This window comes from Hyperoodon ampullatus (genome assembly GCF_949752795.1).
Source record: "Hyperoodon ampullatus genome assembly, chromosome: 17".
In the NCBI taxonomy this organism is placed as follows: Eukaryota; Metazoa; Chordata; class Mammalia; order Artiodactyla; family Ziphiidae; genus Hyperoodon; species Hyperoodon ampullatus.
The window spans coordinates 10,105,466-10,129,015 of record NC_136930.1 but is presented as its reverse complement, the minus strand read 5'-3'; the positions used below and the strand labels follow the sequence as shown (position 1 = coordinate 10,129,015).

At 42.9% G+C, this 23,550-nt stretch overlaps 2 protein-coding genes across 2 annotated transcripts in view; one reads left to right on the top strand and one right to left on the bottom strand.

Annotated features, from left to right (window-relative positions):
- CYP7B1 (cytochrome P450 family 7 subfamily B member 1) overlaps positions 1–5,096 on the top strand; it is a gene marked incomplete at both ends in the record, with an annotated part of 173,087 nt that extends 167,991 nt beyond the window's left edge. Inside the window, one exon of the mRNA XM_079722532.1 lies at positions 4,809–5,096. Coding sequence (XP_079578658.1) covers positions 4,809–5,096 — 288 coding nt within the window. The remainder of the gene's footprint in view (positions 1–4,808) is intronic.
- A 14,524-nt stretch (positions 5,097–19,620) lies between these two features.
- BHLHE22 (basic helix-loop-helix family member e22) lies at positions 19,621–20,706 on the bottom strand (the record flags this gene model as incomplete). The annotated part of the gene is made up of 1 exon (XM_079722399.1): positions 19,621–20,706. One exon carries the CDS (start codon positions 20,704–20,706, stop codon positions 19,621–19,623), a length of 1,086 nt encoding a protein of 361 aa, XP_079578525.1.
- Between the last annotated feature and the right edge of the window lie 2,844 nt (positions 20,707–23,550).

The following is a 23,550-nucleotide window of genomic DNA, read 5'->3' as shown; positions in this document are numbered from 1 at the left end:
CGTGGAACCTGAGGTGACTTAGTGGAACATTGATTCCCCCCAACCCAATGAGGCATGGTTTCAGGATGTTCCAGCCCCAGAGACCCTAGAATATTACATTCTAGAAACAGGTTATATCTTCCTTCACCCATCTCTCTATTGTTGAATGCCTCTCTTGTCCACTGAGAGACTCCAGGACTCCACAATAATCCCCCTTAATCACCTCTTCTTTGTCCCTGATTCCCACCTCATTCCTCAGAGAATCTGCCACTGCTCACTCTGTGGCCTGGGTGTACCTTTGTTATGGGGCACATCCCATGGTATTTTGCAATTACTTGTTTGCCTGTGCGTGCGTATACTGTAAGTTCCAGGAGGGGAGAGACCTTGTCCTTACCATCTCTGAATTCTCAGTGCCTGGCATGCAGGAGAGTACCCATAGAAGGAAATAAATAGGAGGTGCTGAGATGGATGAATGTTCTGAAAGTGAAAATATACTTCAGTTAAAATGTTAAATCACTACAGATACTGCACATTCAAATGTGTACTGGGCCTAATTAGATCCAATAGATGAGGTGGCTTGTGTGTAAATATAGCAATACTGTCGGGAGGGGTAAGGACTCTGGTGAAAGGACAGCCCAGGAGGAATCTAAAGGAGACCATGTGGCTACTTTGGAGCCAACCCTCAGTCCTTAACAAGCATGTAGACCTGATGTGACCAAGTCATTTTTATTATTTTTTTTAAACTTCAGATTTCTGGGTGAAGCTTAGAATTTTTAAATGTTTGGAGAAATTAAGTTTAAAACACAATGTAGGCTAAACAAAAAATGTTTGGGAACCTAATTGGGCCTATAAGCTACCAACACGTAAACTGTGTTAAGAATTATTCTTTTTCTGAATATGGGTTCCTTAGCTTATTGTAATGTTAGCCAGTCAGGTGGCACGTGCTGATGTGGAAAACAAAATTGGCACGTGAAATTAAAACAATGAGAGAGAGCAAAAGGAAACACCTGTTCCCAATTCTCTTTTCTTCTTTCTGTGTCGGTCTAAATGCTACCCAAGAAAATCTAGATGATCTCTTAATTAACTAGGAATGGATACTTTTTAAAAATTTTATGAAGCCTTCTTCAAATTTGTCAATTGTCAGCCAGAATTCTAGCCACTGGCTCTCAAGTAATCAGTAAATGGTGATGATTACTTTTCTGCCAAAATGCAGCATCCAAAAATAGAGCTATGGAGAAGACCAGATCTATTGGTTGGTTTTTCTATGGAGGTGCTGAGGTATAAAGGGCTGGGCCATAGGGAAGAAACAGCCAACATTTAAGATGATAACGCATTACCTTAACCATATAGCCTCCTAAAGTAAGGACACAGGGAAACAACAAAGTAATTACAAAGCCTGTGACGTCCCCCCAACCCCCCGCCAAAGCTCTGATGATGAAAAGCCTCATTTGACCTCATGCAAGTCTGCCCAACCTACTTCTCAGAGGTGTAAGGATTATAAAGTAATGAATTTGAAAGCCCTTGAAAAAATTCTAAATCACTATAAAAATTGTTGTATCAACATTCTTTTGATTATTTCCACTATTATTAGAATATACTAGTCATGACAAATGTGGAAATACTTTCAATAATTTTTTGTCTGTCTCTCAAACTGGAATAGAGATTGTGCCATTTAGTACATTTCAAGGATACAAACATAAACTGAGCAACCACTGAGCAACCAAACTTCAATGCTGCACATACAGGAAGTGCTAAAAAAAAAAAAAAGCTGTTGAACTGAACTAAACATAAAATTTGGAGGACACAGATTAGGGTGGTATGCAGCGTTCCTCAGTCACTCATACCCCAAATTCTTCTCTATCCAGGAAATTGTATCGTCTACCCAATCTTTATTTCTAGTGCTAAATATTATACCATTTTCTATTTGTAAACATTTTATATTTGAATATTCATCTACTCTTCATTCTCTCCATCTTTATTTATTCATTCAATATCTCTGTTTTCTTCAAAAGTTTGAAGATTGCTTTTAAAATATACTTTATTGTCATGTATTTATTCATTAATTCAACAGACATATATGGAACCTCACTGTGCATAGCGCTCTGGTGGGGCTTTGAAAATACGGAGATAAATAAGACTGTGTGACACCTCCCATCTCCGGGGATTTCTTGGCTGTGCCATCTCCTGAGGGCTAGCTTCAGCCCGGTGACAACATAGCTGCAGCCTTGCAGGCATCATATTCACATATGACCAGGTCTAGAGGAGGAAGACTGATGGACCATTTTGTTGTGTTTTTCTTTCTTCACAAGAAGGGAACTTCTCCCAAATGGCCCCATACACTCCTCCCCTGTAGCACTGAGAGACGGGTTCATACACCCTCTCCTAAATCAGTGAGAGGCCAGAGCAATGTGATTACCACAACTGGTGCCTCGAGAGATCTCATGCAGAAGAAAGATGTTGAGGAACAAGCACAACAGTCAATAGAGGAGCGATGGGGAATTTCAGTGTCTCATGCTTTTCTCTTATGATTTCTCTATTCTTATCCATTGAATAATATTGCATTTAATTGACCCTTTTGAATCGTGAAGCACCCAGCTGTTATGGTCACTGCAACATGACAAATCCTGTATTCAAGTTGTTCCAGACCAAAGATCAAAGCATCTTGAGCTTTCTAACTTTTTGTTCTATGTCACTGTGACCCCAGAATTTCTAGGGTGAGACTATTGCACCCCTTCTTTTTTTCTAAAACCAGACTATATTCTCAGCAGCTGCCACAAGCCCTTCCTAAAACTGGCTTCTGCTTGGGTTCTCCATGTCCTGGCAATGGAAAACAAACTGAGAAGAAATTTTGACTCAAAAAGCTAGTTATGCCCATTTGAGCTTAATGGTAGCCACAGAGCAAAAGAAGTTGGCCTTTTCCCTTCTTGCTTCATAATATAAACAACTAAATAGGAATTTCTATGATATTTATTGTGAGGAAATCGAATGGAAGGTGATGGAAAACTAGAGGCGTGACATTACTGGTTGACTAGATGTTTGGGGGAATTGAATGAACACTAACTAAACATGGCAGGGCTGGGGGAGCACTTTGGCATTCTTTGTTGGTCACTGTGACTTCTCAGCTGCATATTCACGTACACAAAGAAATATAGAAAAGCCATGACAGTTTCTGGTGTATTTATGATATCAGCACACTATGAAGTCATAACCCAAGCTAAGTTTTCCTTTTGCATGTTCTGGCTTAAACCATAGGACTGACCACAGTGAGAGCTTTTCAAAATAGAAAACCATTTCATGGCAAAGTTGACATCAACTGGTTTGGCCTAGGGAAGGAGCTCTTGGGAAGAGCGCTGGTCTCCTCAGATTGGTCAGTGAGAAGGAGGAAGCACCTGTACTGAACCCAGGCAAGCAGGCTTGGGCCCCAGGAATGGAAAAAGATTTACTGGGAGAGAGTACCGTATAGCCATCCTATCTCCAGTAACAAAGTGGGTGTCCACAGAGAATGTCCTTATCCGTACTACAAGGATGGACAGACACTTTTAGGTTAGCACTGGTTAGAGCCTATTCAGATACATCCCAGAACTATCTGTGGGAAAATATACTTGCACTCTGATGCAGATTAATTTTGCCATTATGATTTCATCAACTTGCAAGTTTAGGGGGCGGGGGTGGAATAGAAACCACACAAAATGTGTTTTCTAAGCTTGAATATTTTATCAAAATCAGTATCCTAGGTAAATGGGGATAAAACCAATACTTTTAAAGGAAATGATTTTGCTGACATGAATACTGGCATTGAGTGAGAAAATGAGATCATCTGTGATGGATTCAGGATCTATTCGTGAACTGTAGGGTTTTCGCTATAACCTAAATGCTTTCAGTCTGACCTGCTTCTTTGCCTTTGGCTTCATAGTTCATAGCAAAGTTGTGTGCTGAGCAGGTCTAATGCTAATGAGCACCACGTACAAGAAAGACTTGGTCATTGTCATGCATGCCATGTGCGTTAATCTAATCAATGGTTTCATTCACCATGGGCTAAAATAAGGTCACTCAACGTCCTCTCAGAAACTCACATGAGAGTAAATTAAGATGGAGGACCAGACACCCTCCATAAACCAGTCCCATAGTTTTCTGGAACAAGTAATATAACTTACTTGTGAAAACATATCAGAAACCAAGAGAGTTAACCCAAAGAACACTCATTCTAAATAGAGCTGTCATAGGAGAAAGTCAATACAACATCAAAAAACAAGCCAGACCGATTTTGTGGCTTACTTCTTCTCTAGTGCTTAATGTGAATCTTATTATTTAATATCTATTTCATCCAAACACTAAATCCTAAACTCATCCTTCTCATCCATCAGTAGCTGATGGGAAGGGTTAGAGAAGGGCACAGGAGGGATCCTTAGGTAGGCAGCCTCTGTGGCCAGTAGGATTCACTGTCCCCTAACCATGGTAGCTCTGCAGGAGCCCTTCCGACTACCCAACATTGGTATTTCAAGTGCCCGTATGTGGAGACCCACCTTAGAGAACAAAAACAGAAATACTGCCTCTCTACTTAGGAAACTCAGCGTAGGAGAGAAATGTGAAGAAAAGTCATATAGGAAAGTTTGAATTTGTTTGGTATGGGAGAAGTAATTTTCTAATAACACTGGGGTTTTTTGAAAGTTCATACATGATTTGCACTTAGTTAAGTTTTACTTCCTGGTGTTTGCTGGGTTAAAAGAAGCCTTTTAAGATGGGCAGGGAGAGCTGGCAACTGTGTGAACCTGAACTCAAACTATTTCATGGAAATTTTTGATTTTAACACTCTGTTTTCTTCTTTACAGGAGTTTAGATTTGATCGTTTTACAGAAAGTGGTAAGAAGAAAACCACCTTTTTTAAAAGAGGGAAAAAGTTGAAGTATTACCATATGCCATTTGGATTTGGAGTCAGCAAATGTCCAGGCCGATTTTTGGCAATAGTTGAGATAAAGCAATTGTTGGTTGTATTTTTAACTTACTTTGATTTAGAAATAATTGATGATAAGCCCTTAGAACTAAACTACAACCGCTTTTTGTTTGGTATTCAGTATCCAGACTCTGATGTTTTATTTAGGTACAAAGTAAAATCTTAAAGAAGCTAAAAGGAAAGAAAAGAAATCTATCAAAGCTAACCTAAATGTCCTTAGCTCATCTATTTGTTTTTAATTTCTTCAAATGTCATTGCTTTGTTTGTTTTAAAAGTGCCAATTTCTGTTTGATCTGAGATCAGTCCAGTCTGTACTTTGTCACAAAACCCATCAAAAAAAAGAAACAAAGAAAGAAACAGCATGGTGGCATGAAATTGACATCAAAATCAACATAATGATTAACTTAAAGTAGCTTTTTTAAAGTTTCTACATACATATTGTAATTTGCAAGTGTCATAGTAAATGTGCCTTCCCAGCAATAGATTTGACACTGTGGGGTTTTTTTAAAGTCACAAATTCTTCTCTAATATGTAAGAATACGCTTTATGTACTAATGGAAATTTGTGCTGGAAATGGACACAGTCTAACAAATTCCAAGTTCTCAGAGAAGAAGGAAATTAAATTTCCATGAGATACACTGGATGAAAATGTTCCCTTCAAGTATAATATCAATAATATCTATATTGCCAGGGTACGTTTGCATTAAATGAGTTTTGCAGTAGATTAAATGCTTCAACTTCACTTCAGTATTTAATCATCCATAAATGTTCTTTATTATTTTGTATACTGTGGCTCAATAGAACAAAATTTCTTGTTATATAAGGCCACTCATGTTCAAGTGAGACACTGATAAGATTTATCAGTGTAAGAACACACAAAAACCTATTATATATTCAGCAATTGCCCTAGACATTAGTATTAGGTTTATTGTAGGAGTAAATGTTGAGCTCAGTACAGGACTGATTGTAGCATTTGACTCCAGTGTAAACGATAAGGGTTATGCCAGTATTGGAATTAACTTTCCTAAATGCTGCCATTTACACCAACTGAGAAACTAGATAGCAGTATTTGTTCTTGACGCCTCACCTCTTGGACTTGGAGTTTATTTGTATTATTTGAATTACAACATTATGTAATACAGTATAATTCCATATGCCACAATGCAGCATAGTGTGGAGGATTCAAAGATTGCTAGTATCAGATTGCCAAGTGATTGTCTGGCATCCTACCTAACTGCTGATGCCGTGTATAAACAGGCAAAGCAGGTAATTAAACCCAGTTCATTCATGCTGCATTCATTGGAACTTCTGATATTTTGGAAATGTGCTATTGTTTTTGAAAAGGAAATTGATTTTTAAAGTAACAGTATAAAATACTTAACCATACTTAGTAACTAAATAGATTTTCTAGCATTTATTTTCTCCTTCCTTTAGTCTGTACTCTAAGTGCACCTTAGTGAAGGTCTACCGGTCTAAACGTTTTTGCCGGATTGAAGATGTTTTCCTTTTTGCCCTCATTCCTGAAAGGTGATTTCGCTAGATGCACGAGTCTAGATTGACAGTGATTTCCTCACAGGGCTTTGAGGATATCTCAGTTAACCTGTACTCGGTGTAATTATTCAGTAGGTAGTCTGCCTCTCTGACAGCTTTAACGTGCTCTCTTTGTCTTTGATGTTCTTAGTTTCTGTTTATCATGCTTGCATGTCATGGTGTCTTTCATGAAGTGTAGAAAGTTCACAATCATGATCTCTTTGAATATTTCCTCTCTCAGGCTCTGTATCTCGCTCTGTACTCCACGTTGTTTGACCTTTTTGTCTCGTATTTTCCACCTCTAGTTTACATTCTCGGTAATTTCTTTGGATCTTTAGATTTCTCTGCCAGTTTATTCTACTCTTTAACCCATCCATCGAGTTTATTTCTTCCTTCTTTTTATTTTAAGCTCAGGTTCATAGGACTGAGTGATCACACGCCTTATGTCCCTTAGTTCATGGTACACAATTATAATTGGCCCAAACAAGGCCCTGTGGCTTTACTGACTCATTCTATTTTATCCCTAATGGCTACCATCATACCCCTCCCCATCACAGGCAAATAGTCTGATGTGTTCGGTGTGTATCTTTTTATTTGTATGTGTTTTTATAAAACATATGTTATTATCTTGGGTGCATATGTGTTTAATTTTCATAAATGTATATTCTATAAATCATTCTTCTTCTTAATGTTTAACTACACTCTATATTTTTAAAGATATATCCATATTACTTTATGTATATTTAATCTGTTGCTTCTAACTGCCGTATAGTATCCCATAATGTGCACCCACCATGTTTTAATGCTCTATTTACCCAGTGATGGAAACTGTGTTGGTAGGACAGTTAATTTGCGGGGAGAGGCCAAAGGAGAACCTAGATGTCCTCCCACTACTGTGTGCTCCACCCTCCACCCTGGGCTGCAAACCCTGTCACCAGCAGCCCCACCACACGCACACATACACACGCGCGCTCGCACACACGCACGCACACAAACGCACATGCGCACACACGCACGCGCGCACGCACACGCGCACACATACACATGCACGCACGCATGCACGGATGCGCACGCATGCACACACGCCCACATGCACGCGCGCACATGCACGCACACGTGCACGCCCACACACACACAGGCCGTGACAGCCTTCATTCTCTGAGATGTTCTAGACTTGTTGTGTTCCATGCTCAGATCCTTATCACCCGCTCCCTTCTGTGAGGTCTCCAGGGTTGATCTGAGTCAGGGTACCAACTGTCAGTTTGTCAGCTTTCAGGATTTCAATTCTACTGAGTCTGCTAAGTTCAGTGATTACATTTTCAGTTTGAGAATTCTCTTTTTGTTCTTCCTATCTGCCTGGTCATTTTTGATAATATCTTGTTCTTTCATCATACACTCAATATCTTCTTCCACTTCTTTAAATATATTAAGAAACTTATTTTATATTCTGTACCTGGTATTTCCACATCATCAGTGTTTTGTGGGTCTGATTCTGTAGTTCACTTTTCTTTTAACTCTGCCTCAGGATGGCTTGTTTACTGGGCCCATGTTCCTTGGAATTTTATCTCTGGACATTTTTTTAAGACCTGAGTTTAAAGTTCGCACCTCCAGAGAGAATTTGTGTTTGCTTTTGTCTGACTGCTGGTGTTACTATCAACTTCAGATCACTTTACATTTTCAACTTGAGTATTTTGAAAGGGGATTGGGAACAACATAGATAGTGTGGGTTCTAGCCCTAAATCAGCCAGACTGCAACCCTATGAGTAGGAATAGACAGGAGAGACTTTCTGGGTTTTTTTTCCCCTTTACCCAAAGCCAAGGCTGAGACAGGCAGGTATACCCACAGTCCTTCTCTGTGGAGCAAGGTTTCTTTCTAAGTCACTTACTGAGGCTGCTGCCTCTGCAAATTCTTGGCTTTGTGTACAGGTCTTGGATTACATGCTCACACACACACACACACACAAACACACACGCCCCGCTTGGGCCCCAAGCTTTATCTTCTGCCTGCCACAAAGTATAGCCCATTTGTTTTGTACTAGGACATCTATTCCACCATGTTGCCTGAAGTGGAAGCCTCCAGATTCTTAAATTCTTCTTAGTAGTACACTTTTGAGCTGCTACAGCAGAGAGAGCACAGAAAAATATTCCATTCTAATTTCTGCTTAATTTATAGCGAAAGGAATTTAGAGTAGAAGTATTATGTAAAATATTACATAAAAGCAATGGGTGGTAGAACCAAAACAAGAGAGTCTTGTGACAGGCTTAAATCTGGTAATTAAAGATTGTTTATAAATAGAATAAATGTCATGGAGAAATGAGTTAAAAGACATGGATTCTAGCTATGACATAACTGGTTTGTTTTCATCAACAAGTCACTTTGCCTCTCAGTGCTTCAGTTTCCATATTTGCAAAATAAAAATATTAAGGCCTTTTGACACCAGGGTTCATTATGAGGATTGAACACAGTAAGATGTGCAAACTTACTTTGAAAAGTGTAATGCAATATACAGACTTAAAGGTGTAAAGGAGATACTTTGACAACGTTGTGCCTTTAAAAAACTGTTCTTATGTATTTGTTAAAGGGAACCATTTTTTGTTATTAGTTAATTCATTTATTCAATCAAACACTTATTGAGCATTTCCTCTATCCTAGATGTGATGCTATGCACTGGATTACCCTTCTTCAAGAACACATAATGTATTAGAGAACACAATACATACCCAACTAATTTATTATACATGTGGCCGTAATAAATCATCTCCTTAAAACTATTTTAAAATTCTGATTTATCACCAGTTCTAACGAAACTTCCATCACTCATTCGAAATTAGTGTTCTGTAATGAGAAATTACTATGAGCCTAATTACATACAATAAAACATATAGATCAAGTATTGCGATTATATGTTAAAAATAACCCAAACCAAATACAATCATGGAGGCTTCAGAATTTTTTAAAAACTGTATTTTACATATAGTAAAAACCCATCTTTTCATTTTTAAGCCTCCTCTAAATTTCAAATTAAAGAAAATGAATAACTAAAACTATTATTTTATATCAATGACCAACAGTAATGAAGCATTCAGTTAGCAAACACTAAATGCTCTGAAGATATTCAGGAAAAAGCTATTTATCACTGAGTAAGGAATGCTGATAAGCAACCTATTCGAGAACTTTATCTGCCTTGTTGGGCTTTCCTGGCATACTTCATTATATTTTCTCCATTTTCTCATTAAGTTTTGGGTCACAAGTGTGAGGCAAAGGAGCTTCTATACTCAAAATTTGCATGATTACTTCTGTTTATTTACTCATGAAAAATAATTTGGGTCGCATTTCCTATAAGCTAATTCTTCAAATTTAACCATGGAATCTTAAAACCAATTTCAAAGATCAAAGCACAAAAACTATCTAGGCTTTGATCTTCATATAAAACAATGTCAATAATTATAAAACAAGAATTATATGCCCTGAGAATGTACACTGCTTTAATCTATTAAATTTACCAATATTGCAAACCATTATGTACTTGAACTGCATTATTAGGTATTCATATTCACATACTCAATTAGGAAAAAGTTAGCAAGCCAAGATTAAGTTCCCTGTAGCACTATTTTAAATGACAGTGGATGATCACATAAAGTTCTCTAATGTTTCTCTAAAGCAATTATTACTTATTCTACTTCAGAGTGTTCATCTAAATCAGTGATCATTGATGATGGAACTTTTTTGCTTAAACGTTTACTTTGTTTATAATATCTTGAGTAAGATCAATTTAATTTGTGAAAATCTCTACTGAACAATTTTTAAAAGGAGGTAATTTGGCAATACTTACATTTTAAAATATTTTTTAAGCAGAGGAGGCTGTATATTTTTAAAAACGTGTCCTGAATGTTTGTTTAATACTCTTTTGATTTTAAAATGGTATATAGGTGGATTTATGAGGAAGCAAATTATCTTGAAAAGATCTTAGGTAAGAAATGCAAGTGCTTTGTAACTCAATTAATGTTGTTTTTTAAATTTACAACAAGCCAATAAATTAACTTTTAAAGCACAGGTGAATGACTGTGTCCCCTTATTTCCCTACTAGGAGCATGTTGGGTGACAGAAGATTTGATTACAAATAGTAAATTATTTGGGAAATAATTTTGCTGTCTGAAGATCCCCAAATCCCCATCTCCCCCTGACACATACATATACATATATTTTTATTTTCTCATACTTTTGATAAAAGTACATTAATTGTTATATTCAGAACATGTGTCAATATATTTTCACTTAGTTATTTATATGGGAAATAAAAACAGATCCAAGTAATATCAGTGACTAATAAGTTTTTAAACAAGTTTATTTTAACCAGGCTGACCTTGCTAGGCTGCAGTTCTTAATAATAGCCATTATTCTGTGGAGAGATGTATAAGAACAACAAGAATGGGAGAGAGATTCCATTTCTCTCCACATAAGAGAGGTGTGGTCTTCGTCTTCTGCAGATCACTTTACCACAGATAATGAATGAGGCTGAGTAATATTTGGACAGTATTCTGTGTATTCATAGAGCTGAAATGCAAACTGTAAATAAAACATAACACAGAACATGCTGTTGATGAAGTGTGGCTTCTTCAGTAACTGTACCTACAGCATTTCACTGGGACACTTAGCTTTTCTAAGAAACACTCCATTAATGTTTTAAAGATCGCCCTAGACTCTGAGAGTGTTCCTGTTCATTTGAACTAGGCAGTTCAGTATTGCTGAACACTTAGGGGAAATTATGTCGTTAAATGGACAATCTATGAAATAATTATCTTTGCATTCAATTTTACTCTAAAAAACACTTACTGAGTAAACAATAATTTTGCAGAACTGTCTGCATTATCCATGGTCATGTGAGTAATAATGTGCATTTTCTATTGCGTATATAGCTGAATAGAAAAAAAAATAGTGGCTATGCTGGTAATTTTAAGTGTGTTTGATATAGTTTTTGTTAATTTTTTGAGGTATAGTTTATGTTCTTAATTCCTAAATGTATTCATTTTTATAAGGAGAGACATGATATACTGCAGACTACCTAGAAAGTAAATGTTTGGAGATAGACTCATGAGGTATTTCAATTCCCTTACAACTTACAAGTTTTGTGCTTATAGGAGAAACTAGGGCAATAGAAGTAACAGGTAAATGTAGTAATACCAAATGGTTTATCGTTGAGTCAAATTTAAACACTTATAAAGCACATATTAGCTGGAGATTCTTATTTGTTTGCAAGAGAACATTTATTTCATGTAACTTTTATTTCTAAGAAATAACCATTAGAGTTAACATATATGTCATTATTACCTGACAACCCACATTTTTAAGTAAGTGATTTTGTCTTTCATGTTCAAATTACTGTTTAAATGAAGTATACTTTCATTCTATAACTTCTAAGAACTGGCCAATATATTTAAAATTTTATAAATGCCTTTGTTTTATACTTTAAATGGAATATTTTTTAAAGTATTTGAAATCACTTTTGAATTTTTTTAATCTAGAAGCATACAGGAAGTAGTACTTTCTCCATGTTTTAAAGTTCAGTATTTTTTTAACTTTATTTTAAACTAATTTTAGACTTACAAGAAAAGCTATAAAAATAGTATTCATTTTTAAAGAAGAAAGTCCTCAGACTAAACAATGCTTCTCAAAAGTTAAACTAAACAGTGATCATAGGACTTAGCCAGTTGCAGATCTTAGTTAATCCTTGACCTTTGGAGATGTTTATCCACAATAACTACCCAATAGGGCAACACACAGGAAGTTACACCTGAGTGGCAGAGATAATTTGCGTGTGTTCCACCCAGATCCTCCATAGTCCAAATCAGTATTTTGTTTTCATAAAAACAGAATTTTCTAAGTTTTAAAAAGAGCTTACTTTGTTGAATAATTCCAGATTTTACTTAATTACACTCTCGAGAAATCTACACTTTAAAGATATATATACCTGATGCTTCTGTAAAAGAAAATTAAAGTAAGTTATTCCCTGCCCCTGCACCCTGATACATTTATAGATTTAATAGATAGATTTCCTTTCCTCTTTCATGGCTTTTCATGTTTCTGTGGAGGCCTGGTTAGGAAAATCTTTTTCTGTTTTTTTTTTTTCATGGAAGTCTCAGATGCAGGGGACAGGCTCAGCTTAGCATCTGAATTTTGACCACAGCTCTGCAGAAAGAGACTGTGCATGGCAAATGTAGCTGCACTTGCTTCAACAGACAGTGCATGATTTAATGTTTTAACCAGTTGGGTACATAATCTGACTCTTTCACATAATAAGAAATTATTTGTCTTCCATTTTCAGAGAGGAGATAAGGATATTTGACACAGAAATCCTTACACCAAGTTCTTCAGTAATTGCCAGAGCAGAGTAAATGCATAAACTGAGGTTAGGCCATGAAGCATTTTTATGTTTAAAACTAAATTCTCACCTCTAAACATCCCTATTAACATAGCAGATTTGAGTTGCAGCCATCCTCCTAATAAAATATGAAATCTTTAAGATTGGGAAGCATTGGTAAATAATGGGTCCTTTAAATATCCCTGAACTTTATTCTAAAACTTATAAAGAGAAATAATAGTTGCTTTATATAACCACTGATACCATTTTAGCATTTGATGAAGATGTTAATTTATGGTTAGTTAGCAGTTTATGGCTGTCATTAGTTTTTCAGTTTGGTCCACATTAGAAATCTATTTTTCTTTTTTATTTTAATCTGAGACAATTATATAAAGATATGGTTATGTTTTATCTAAAATGTATCATTCTAGTATCGCATTTCAAATTATTCACAGATCATAGTTCTTATATGTGCATATATGAATTTAAAAATACAGCAGTAAAATGCTTGAAACAGATCATAAATTTGCTTCCTATTTTATTGCATCTCTGAATCAGGTTGAGAAGACAAGGGCAACTATGGTCTTTGGGAAAGAATTAACTCTTTCCCAAGCTGGGAGGGAAAACGATATCACCTTGAGCCTAATAAAAGCCAACTCCCCATCTGAGCATCCTGGTGACTTCTAAGATAGGCTTGTCCATGCTATATTGGGGGCTGGAGGGCTGGTAACCGCAAAACCCTCTTTCCCTTTGCAGTCTAACCTTCCCAGCCCAGTAATTTCTCTTCCAGAGAGCTCTCTAATCTGTATTTCTGTATCATCGGAATTCGGGAACACTAGGGAGAGGAAAGAAAGAAAAGTCCCACAGGCACGTGCACACGCACTCAGGGGAACCTGATAGTTCTTCCATAGTCCACAAGTCTCCTGGATTATGTTAAGACGAGTCATTTAGAAAAAGTGATAGAATTTACCCAAAATCGAGCCTCAAGGAAAGCGAGCTCACTTTCCTTGCCTTGCTAGGAAGCGATGAGCTCTTTGGGGCTTAAAATTGGGACGCTTTCACAGAATTCCCGGGGTTGGCTCGGCTGCGGGGTGCTTCTTACAAGCCCCAAGTCATCTGCAGGTGAACTCTCCAGGCCACGCGGGTCAGGGGACAACTCCATCCTAGTGCCTCCCCTCGAAAGACAGTTTGAGGCAGACCCCCGAAGTTCGCGTTCTGTCCCCAGGCACTTAGAGGTTGAAGGGCCTTGCGCCCCGCAGAAGGGGCCCAGAACGTCAGTGCAGGGGAAGGACCAGGAGAAGGGGTGCTCTGCGGCTGCGGATCCCGAGTCCCTCCCGGGGCGCAGCCTGAGCAAAGCAGCGCGGTGGGCACGCGTGTTGTGGACGTCGTTCTGGCTGCAACCCTGGGCTGGCAGGCAGGCCCGCGGGAAAAGCCGCCCCCTCCTTCCTCCTGCCCTCCCGGGTCCCCAGCACAACCACTGGCCCTGGCCCTGGGGCGAAACAGACACCTGGCTATTTTGCACAGCCTACAACAGAACCCTGGTTCTTGTAAACACTCATCAACCGATTCGAAGAGCCAGAGATCCGGCGGGGAGAGGAAAAGACTCTTACCCTGAGAATTGTTTTTACCCTTAAGTTGCTGTCTCCTGGTTTTCCCTCCCGTTTCCTTCGACTGTGGACTGTGCCCAATGTCTGATGTAAAAGGCCAGCTTTACATCAACCCGCAGCTCATTGGCTTGGCGGATCCAGGGGCATCCAAGTCATAAGCGCCAACGCAGACCTTGAAGGAGACGGGCTCATGTATTTTGCCCACACAACAAATGTTAATTGATGTAAAGTTGCTTGGCACGTGATTAATTCAGCCTGACCTGCATTTTAATTAAAAGAATACTTCTGTTTCTGACGTTTGTTTTGCAATTTAGTTCTGTTTAGAGGCAGCGCCGTATAGTGGGCCCTCCCCATCCCTCACTTCCCCATTGAATCGCATTTTCTTGAAAGCTTTTACCAAGGAGCCTCCCCCGACCAGGATTCATCACCTCCCTCCTTCCACCGGCACACGTTCGGGTCTCCGCTCTGCCGCTCCGCCCGGCAGAGCCGCCACTGTGTGCTGCGAGCCGGGAAGTGAACTCTCATCATTATTTTTCAAAGTCTGGGAAGTGTATTATCCTTTTTCCTAGTGGTAATTAGTTACCATAGCATCTAATACGTAAATGTGCCCAGAGCACACCATTAACAGTTAAACGGAGGATTCAATTTAACACACGATTATATCTTTCATAAGTCATTACATTGGAAAAGTCAATGCCACTCATGCTGGAGCAATCTCAGGGTCCCGGGCGCGTAGAAAGGTTGGGTTTCGGCATCCGGGCCAAGAGCGCGAGGAGACGGGAACCCTGTGAGGCCTTGGCCCTCCCTAGAGAGCTGTTGGCAGGAAGGATGGGTGCTGGGTGCCATAGGAGGGAGCGGAATTTAAGCTCAACACAGGGTCTTGGAGGGGATGCCCAGCTACTGAGGGTGGAGAGCGCATCGCTGAGCGCGCGCTCACGCACACGCGCGCGCACACACACACACACACACGCGCGCGCGCGCACACACACACACACACACACACACACACACACACACACACACACACACACAGAGGCACCACGGGGAGAGAGGAGGGGTAACTAGTGAGCTCTTCGAAGGTGATCATTTGCTGGTCCTGTAGGAGTCCAAGAAAAGCCTCAACGCGCTTCACTCCTGTAGGTACCCCACGTCAAGCTGGAGATGAGACCTAAATGGGAATTCGAAATTAGAGAAGGAAATTGAAATTAGACAGAAATTAGAGAAGGAAACCGGTGGAATAAAAGTCCAAGTGGGACTCTGGCTCCTCGCTCGGCCTCCTCTGCCCAGTGTCAGTTTCCTAAGAAACCTGAGCAGCGGGGATCATCCCCTGCTCCCGGGAGAAACGCCCCAAAGCGCGGTGGACGAAGGCTCTGGGGCTGACCGAGGTTCTCTGGCAGACGCCGCAGTTTTAGGGGCCAGGATTTCTGTTTGGGCCCAAGGGCACTTCAGCAAGACCACACTGATTCCCTGGTGTTCAGTCACCCAGTCCCGAAGTGGATGATGCACACTGGAAGGACATACTGGGCCCCACAAGTGTGTGGGCCAACTTTCCATACTGGGCTGAAATCCAGGAGTCCAGGGGCCCCGGAAAGCGGCCGGGGGTTTTGCCAGGTGGGGGAAGAATTTTCTCTTCAATCATTGGTTTCCTTCCCTAAACGCTGCCGCTAATGAAACTTTGGAAACATTGGGGTTAGCGCAGGGAAAGCCGCCTAAGTAAATCACCGAAAAGTCCTCCCCGCCCCTTTCAGATGTCCCACATTTATTCCTAGAACCCAACGCTGCTCAGCTCCTGGATTTGGAAAGAGAATTAATTTGTCTGAAATTATCAAAATGAAAACAAATATTATGAACCCTGCTACTTCGAACAATTGTACATATTTGTCTGACATTCCGACTTATTCTCAACATCCTCTCCTTTGCCCGACCCTCAGTCATTTCCAGTCTCCTTCAGGACTAAGGCTGGAGACTGAGTTTTTAAAGGGTGAAAGGAGGGTGAGCTTTCCTTTTTCTCCTGAAGTTCAAGATTTGTTATTTGTACTATTTCTAATACTAGTTGAACAGCACAGAGGTTACAGAGGGAATACATCAAGGAGGCCCTCTTAACAATGAGAAATATTAAGCAGTTAAATCTTGCCGCGAATGTGTCCCCTACAATGTTAACATGCAAAAAGCAACAAAAACAATTCGACTGATGGCGGCTGTGGTTAATTCCTAATCAGAATGATGGACAGCAGGGCCAGAACAATACAAAGTAATGGCTGTGTTGCTGATCACTTTACCCCTTGATTAAAGGCACCCAATTATGGCGCAGAACAGTGTCATAATTATGTTTCTTAATCACATCCAGGAGGTTTAATTGCCTTAACGATGTGTTTCATTAAATGAATTTAGGTATTATAGTAGACAGTTTTCATACACAGTTGTTTTCAAATTAACATAATATTAGACATCGTCATGGAAATTGTTTTAATAATCATAATTAGACGCACCCAGGCTTTGTCTGGTAAATGCTGAGAGACGGGTCTCCTCCTGCCTGGGGGCTGCCCTGGTCTCTTCCCTCCCTCTACTCCCACTCCCAGACTGGGAGGGCTTCAGCTTCAAGGCCCTTTGCTGTTATGTTTTCTGAAAAGTTACAGGTTCTGATTAATCTTTTTTGATGGCAAGTGGAGCAGAAAATACCCTCCCTCACCCCCCACTAGGTTTGATGGCATTTAGGGATATCATTATGGGCTGAGGCTACACAGACCAAAACGCATTTAGCAAACTGCCTACAGAGGAAACACTAGAACTTCACCACCACCGTCTCTCTAACCTCCACCACAATAACAATCAAACCTTCTAAATTTGAGGGCATTATTAAAGTCCAAATACAAGCCTATACAGACATTCTTGAATAGAATCAACGCCCAACCCAATCCAAACATACTGCCTTACAAATCTCATTAACAAGTAACACAGAACATTTTTTAAATCTCTATGGGCATTGTTTACGCACATAATTCAACCTGGTTGATTCTTCTGTCACACACACACACAAAAAGCAGGGAGAAGAAGCCACAATACAATCCATCCTCGGAGAATCCAAATCCATTGCTTTTCCTTGGCTTTTAGGAAGTTGGAGATGGAAATTTTGATAAAAACTCTTTAAGAAACTTTACCCTCTCTGATGGGCCCCGGCATGGTAGTTAACAATGCCATACAGAGTGGGAGAAGAATTCCAGGGAGAGCAGGGCCTTCAAGGTTCATGCCAGCAAACAGGAGCTCTGGACCTCCTCTGGGTCTCACCACTGACCCCATTTATCAATCCTCCAATGACCAGGCCCAGCCACCGTCCTGTAACAAGTAAACAAGTGAACTAGGACTGCTCCTAATTGTGTATCCCTGACAAAACTTTAGTTCCACCTTCTCTGAAACTCCTTTCTTTTTTGTTACCTTTCAAGCAAAGAGTAACACAGAAGAGAGGTGATTGCTCCCTCCACAAAGCACAGCATAATGAAATGTTTGATCAAAATATTTTAATAAAGATTCTCTCTGACATAGATACACATACAAATGGTTGTACATAGCTGTCATCGTCTGATTGACCTATTTAATATATATATCATTCTTTACACATCCAAAACCCGCCAATAGATCCATCATAGCTCCCCACTCACCATCCAACCTGACAAACTGAATTAGTATTATCTGCAAGGAGTGGAAAATAGCAGGACTCCATTTTTAAAAAAGGTTTTCTTGATTTTCGTAGGATAGAAAGGCAGGCAAACAGCCATGCAAACTAAAACTGAAAGCTCGCTTTGGGTAAATAGCTTCTTGCTCTTCCTTAGTTTTATTTTATTTCTTAAAAAAATTTTTTTAGAAAAATAACAAAGGATTTCACACCATAGGCAAATCAAACCAGTCCTTCAACTTAAATAATTCTCCACAGTTAAAATAACTTATATATGTATACATATATTAAAAGCAATTAAATTAGACCTTTTAAAAATGCACAGCACAGCCTGGAAAAATATTTGCTTAGCATGTTCTTACTTATAGGATCTATTGCTGTGATGTCTTTCCTTTTTAGAATGCAAAGGAGTCCCCTTTCAAAAAAAGAGATCAATTCATTCATCAATTAAGAATACACCTTTCCTGTAATTTTTGGACTGAAGCAATTTATTAAAGCTCAATTTAAATACAGGGATGATGCAGCTGAAGATATCCAGGTGACCTTTGATAAACCTAAGCAGCTCAGATACATCAATATGTCTCTTCATACTTGTTGGCAAATAAACCCTTTTAAACACTTGGCACACAATATAAGTTAATCTATAAAACAGAATTTTAGAGGCATTAAAAAAAATCTGCACATAAGACCCCATGACCTTAACACAGGATAAATACTGTTGATGTGGAAGGGTCATTGAAGAATAACAAATAAATACCATGAATCGTTAATACATCATTGCAGAGTGGAAAGTAACAAGGTGCACATAAATATTTTTAAATGCAATTCTTTCAGCCACAGTCAGTTTTTTTTTTTTAATATCACTCTTGCCAAAACTTTTGAGCATTTTCACAGGATTCAAGTTCAGAGACAATAAAAAATACAAGTCTTTCATAGCAACGTGTCTCTTCCTGTTTTTTTTTTTTTTCTTCACTTAAATAAATCTACATTTCAAGTTTTTCTCCTGGCTCAGAATCAAAATTTATTTTCAAGTGCCCTTTCTGATTTGTCTGAATGAGTGTTCCGTGCCACAAGCCACCCAACCCCGGACTCTTCCTCTCCCCCTCAGCACTAGCCAAATTCACAATTATTAGGAGGATTACTATTTTGCCACGTAATACTCTCCACGCTTAATAACACCTACTTCTCAACTTATTTTTTACCCTTAAAGGAAAACTCTGCTTCCTCGTTGTCTAGGCTGCCACCAAAGTTGCCACTTTTCCGAGAAAAAAAGACATCCATACTCTATCCCAACTCCACCTCCCTCCTCCCTCCCTCCCCACCCCGAAGACCGAGATTCTGGGGATGTCGAGGCCAGAAGTCCCGTTTGTCTCTGATAGTTCTCCGCAGTTCTCGCCTCTGCTTTGTTTTCTCTGCAAGTGTTTTCACGACTACGAGAGGACCAAATAAAGGGGGGTGGGGAGCAGCTTTTCACTCTCCTCTAGCTTTGGGGTCGGTCTTATGTTTTTCGGGGGTGGGGGGTGTTTAAGGCTTCTCCGTGCACTGTTTGCAGAGGCTGGAGGAGACGCTATTGAACAGGGCGCACTTCTCCGGGCAGGAGGCGGCCGGGGGCAGCCCGGCGCTGAACGGGTAGCCGGCAGCCTGCTCGTAGGCGCCGAGCGCCGGGTGCAGGGCAGCGGCCGCCGCCGCCGCCGCCGCGGAGCTGGGCAGGGAGGCGGCCGAGATGGCCTGGCCCTGGTTGAGGTAGGCGACGAGGCGCCGCATCTCCTCCAGGGCCTGCGCCTGCATGAGGATGTAGTTCTTGGCGAGCAGCAGCGTAGCGATCTTGGAGAGCTTCCGCACCGAGGGGCTGTGCGCGTAGGGGATCACCGCGCGCAGCTCATCCAGCGCGTCGTTCAGGTCGTGCATCCGCCGGCGCTCCCGGGCGTTGATGTTGAGCCGCAGCGCCTTTTGCTCTTTGGATTTCTTGCTGCTGCTGCTGCCGCCGCCGCCGCTGCCCCCGCTGCTGCTGCCCCCGCCGCCGCTGCCAGCCGGGCCTCCCGGGGGGGCGCTCGCGCCGCCGTGCAGGTGGGCGTTGGAGCAGCCCTCGGCCGCCTTGACGCCGCCGCCTCCCGCGCCCGGGGAGGCCCGCGGGTCGGCGCCGCCGGCCCGCAGAACCAGCTCGCAGCGGCCGTCGCTGTCGTCGTCGGGGCTCTGCTCGCCGCCGCTGCTCTCGGCCACCGAGCCCCGGCTGGCGCTCTCGCCGTATTTGAGGCACAGGGCGGCTCCAGCCGGCAGGCTGCTCAGGCTAGGGTCGCCCCCAACGCCGGCAGTGCCCACGAGCAGCCCGGGGACGCCCACCCCGCCGCCGCCGCCGCCGCCGCCTCCCCCGGGCGGCGGCAACAGCAGCCCTGCCCCCTCGGGGTCAGCCGGCTCGAAGCAGCCCAGAGGCGACGAGGAGGAGGACGCCGGGCGCTCCCGAGGCGGCGGCGCCAGGGACAGGTCCATGCTCGGGGGCGGGGAGCGGAAAGCCGCCTCCAAGCGCTTGGCGGCGGAGGCGCTCAGGCTCTTGTGCAGGAAGAGGTCGTCTTCACCCGCGGCGGCCGCGCCGAGGTGCAGCCCGCGCTCCATGGTCCAGCGCCGGCCGCCGCCGCCTGGGCTCGGGAGTCGGGCGGCGCCGCAGCCGCGCCCGAGCCGGGCTCTGGGGCTGGTGCGCGCGTCGGTCCCGGTGCTGCTGGCAGCCCTCTCCCCTTCTTTTTCTTTTTCGCCTTCCCCCGCGCTCGCCGCCTCCTCTTCTTCTTCTTCTTCGTCTCCAGCCGATGGTGCTGCCTGCTGGGGCTCACCATGGGCCGCGGCCCCGCATGGTGGGAGGGTGGGCGCGGAGGGAGTGGAGCCGCCGCCGCCGCCGCCGCCGCCGCCGCCGCCGCCGCCGCTCTGAGCCCAGCCCCGCGCCTCCTCTCCGCACCGTTTATCTTGCTTGGATTCACCTTCAAGAGATTTCCGGACCCATCAACCAGCCGCCGCCACAGACGGGGGAGTCTTTTACATCATTATCTCTGAGTAGGTTATTATGAAGAAGAGTCGCCTGTTGGGACAGCGCTTTCTACCCAATCAGGTTAACGTTTTAATTAATAGGATTAAAACGGTAACAAACAATCGCAGGCGCTATCTGGCCGCGAGTCTGAATAGTTTCATTTCCCAGGTCTGAAGACAGGCAGCAGCTAGAGCTTTATAAAAGGCGCCTGCTCCATTATTCTGCCTGCCATCTGTATACACAGCTTAGCGCATATGTTTGCAAGGCGCTGGGTCCTGTTAGTAACCCAACAACTGCCTTTAGCTTGACATGTGTGGCGACTTTCACTCATCAATGAGCACACTAAAAGCCCTACTTAGAGCCGAGGATGTTCTTTGCTCCTTCAGCAAACTGTAGATCGGCGGCAAAGCCTGGGAGTCCCGTGGAAAGCAGACGCCTCCCCCCACTGCACCCCCCTCCCCACTGCCCTTCCCTCGCCCCTACTGTCTCATCTTGTGCTACATGACCCTTTCCGGGGAGGCTGATACTCCACCCCTGTTCCTAGGATGACTCTGGTCTGGATGTGGAGATGGGATTTTCGGGGGGAAGTGGTGTCTCCGCTGGCTTGCCCCCAATTCACCCAAGATTCTTAGCTAGTAAGACAGCAAAGCAATCGCCCCCCCGCCCCCCCGAACACACTGCCTTATTCCGCCCCCGCTCACCCACTCCCTGCCCATTTCCTACCCGCACTGAGGCGGGGTGGGGGGGTGGGGGGAGAGGGGCGAGGAGGGGAGGAGGAGGAGAGAAAGAAAATGAAGATCGAGCTGCTTATGCAGCCCATTCGATTTTTTTAAAGGGAGGGGGGTGCTTTTGCAGCCGTCTCCGAAGAACGGCTACAGTGATGGTGATTAATGAAGCACAGGATTTCCTAAACAGGAAGAAACTGATGGCTCAAACTTTCCTCAAGATGAAAATCCAGCTGTTTCGGAAGAGTCAACTTCACCGGTAGTCAGATCCTCTCACACACCAAGTAGGACATTTGTGCATATTTATTTACCCGGAAACGTAGCCGCCATAGCTAGGAAGCCATTCAGGGACATCTGGGTCTGCCTCGGTTGTTCTTAGAGGGAGAGGAAGGCGAAGTGTGAAAACAAGTCCTCCTCTTCGGATGGGAAATGGTACACGCGGTCTTCCAGCTCCTGTGTCCCGCGTCTGGGAGCACATGGTATTTAGCGGCTGGTTTTCATCCTTATGACATAAGTAAAAACAATATTTCCCAACACCCTCCAGTAAATCTCTCTTATGTGGCAGAATTACTGAAGCTTATGAAATTTCTGGTTTCTCTGGTTTCATTAAAAACCTTTTAATTGTGGCTTTCAGAGTTGGCCCCAGGTGTTGGACTCTTTTCATTACATTTTGCTCTAATGTGATGAAATTCTAATTCTCTCCTTACCATATGGTTAAATTTCCCCACTGAGAATTAGTTGAAAAAGGAGAAATAATCTATTAATCTCTGTAATAGATTCACAAATGAGGTTCGCCACAGAACCTGTTTTTGAATGGTAATATCAGAACAGTTGGGCGCCTTATTTCATAAAGGAGGGGCGAGAACGGCGTAGAAACGTCTGCATTTTCACCTGGAAATGAGGAACACGGGCCCAGCGGTATCTTTCCAAAGTAATTGCCTGAGATTCAGTCTCACCGGGACAGAAATGCTACGCAGTCGTCAGTTACCTTCGTGCCTTGGGATTGACTGGATCCCAAAGATTGAGAAAGAGCAGGCGACCTGCGGGACGCTTTCCAGCCTGGGACCCGGGCCGGCGGCTCTGGAAGGCTCGAGCCGGCCCACGTGTCTCGCCTGGGGACCCCAAAGCACGTAGACGTGCGGGGCGGCCCCTCGCTCACCGCTTCCCTCCCGCCTCCGTCCCCCGGCGCGCGCAGCTATTAACCTCCAGCTTTAGGAAGCTAACGACACGCTCCTGTTACTGTTTTTCAATTAGCAGCTTTGTTGTCACCGGGATCATAAACAAAGGTTCTCTATAAACATAGGTGAGTCGTGTGTGCCTGATACTAACTGACCAAAGAACTCTGGCCACTTAGGGGAGGACCGAGGCTGGCGCCGTCGTGGCTCTGGGCGGAGTGGAGACACGTTTCCAGTGTCTGACTCGATTCTCCCTCCGGCTCCCCTTGCTAGAGCGCTGGCACTTTCCACAGGACGCTTGTATTCCTGCCGGCCACTCAGTGGGCACTAGAAGGGTGAAGGAGCTACCATGTCCGGGGCCGGGTGGGAGCTATAGGGTTTAGCTACGAGCGCCACATGGGGCTATGCCCCTGCAGGGCCGGGCTGGCCAAGCTGGGGCCACCGCTGAAAGCGGCCAAGGCGCCGCTAGATCTGCGACCCCCCGACAGACTCCGGTCCTGCGCCGCTGTCAGATAACTCAGCCCCGAAGAGCACCTCCTGG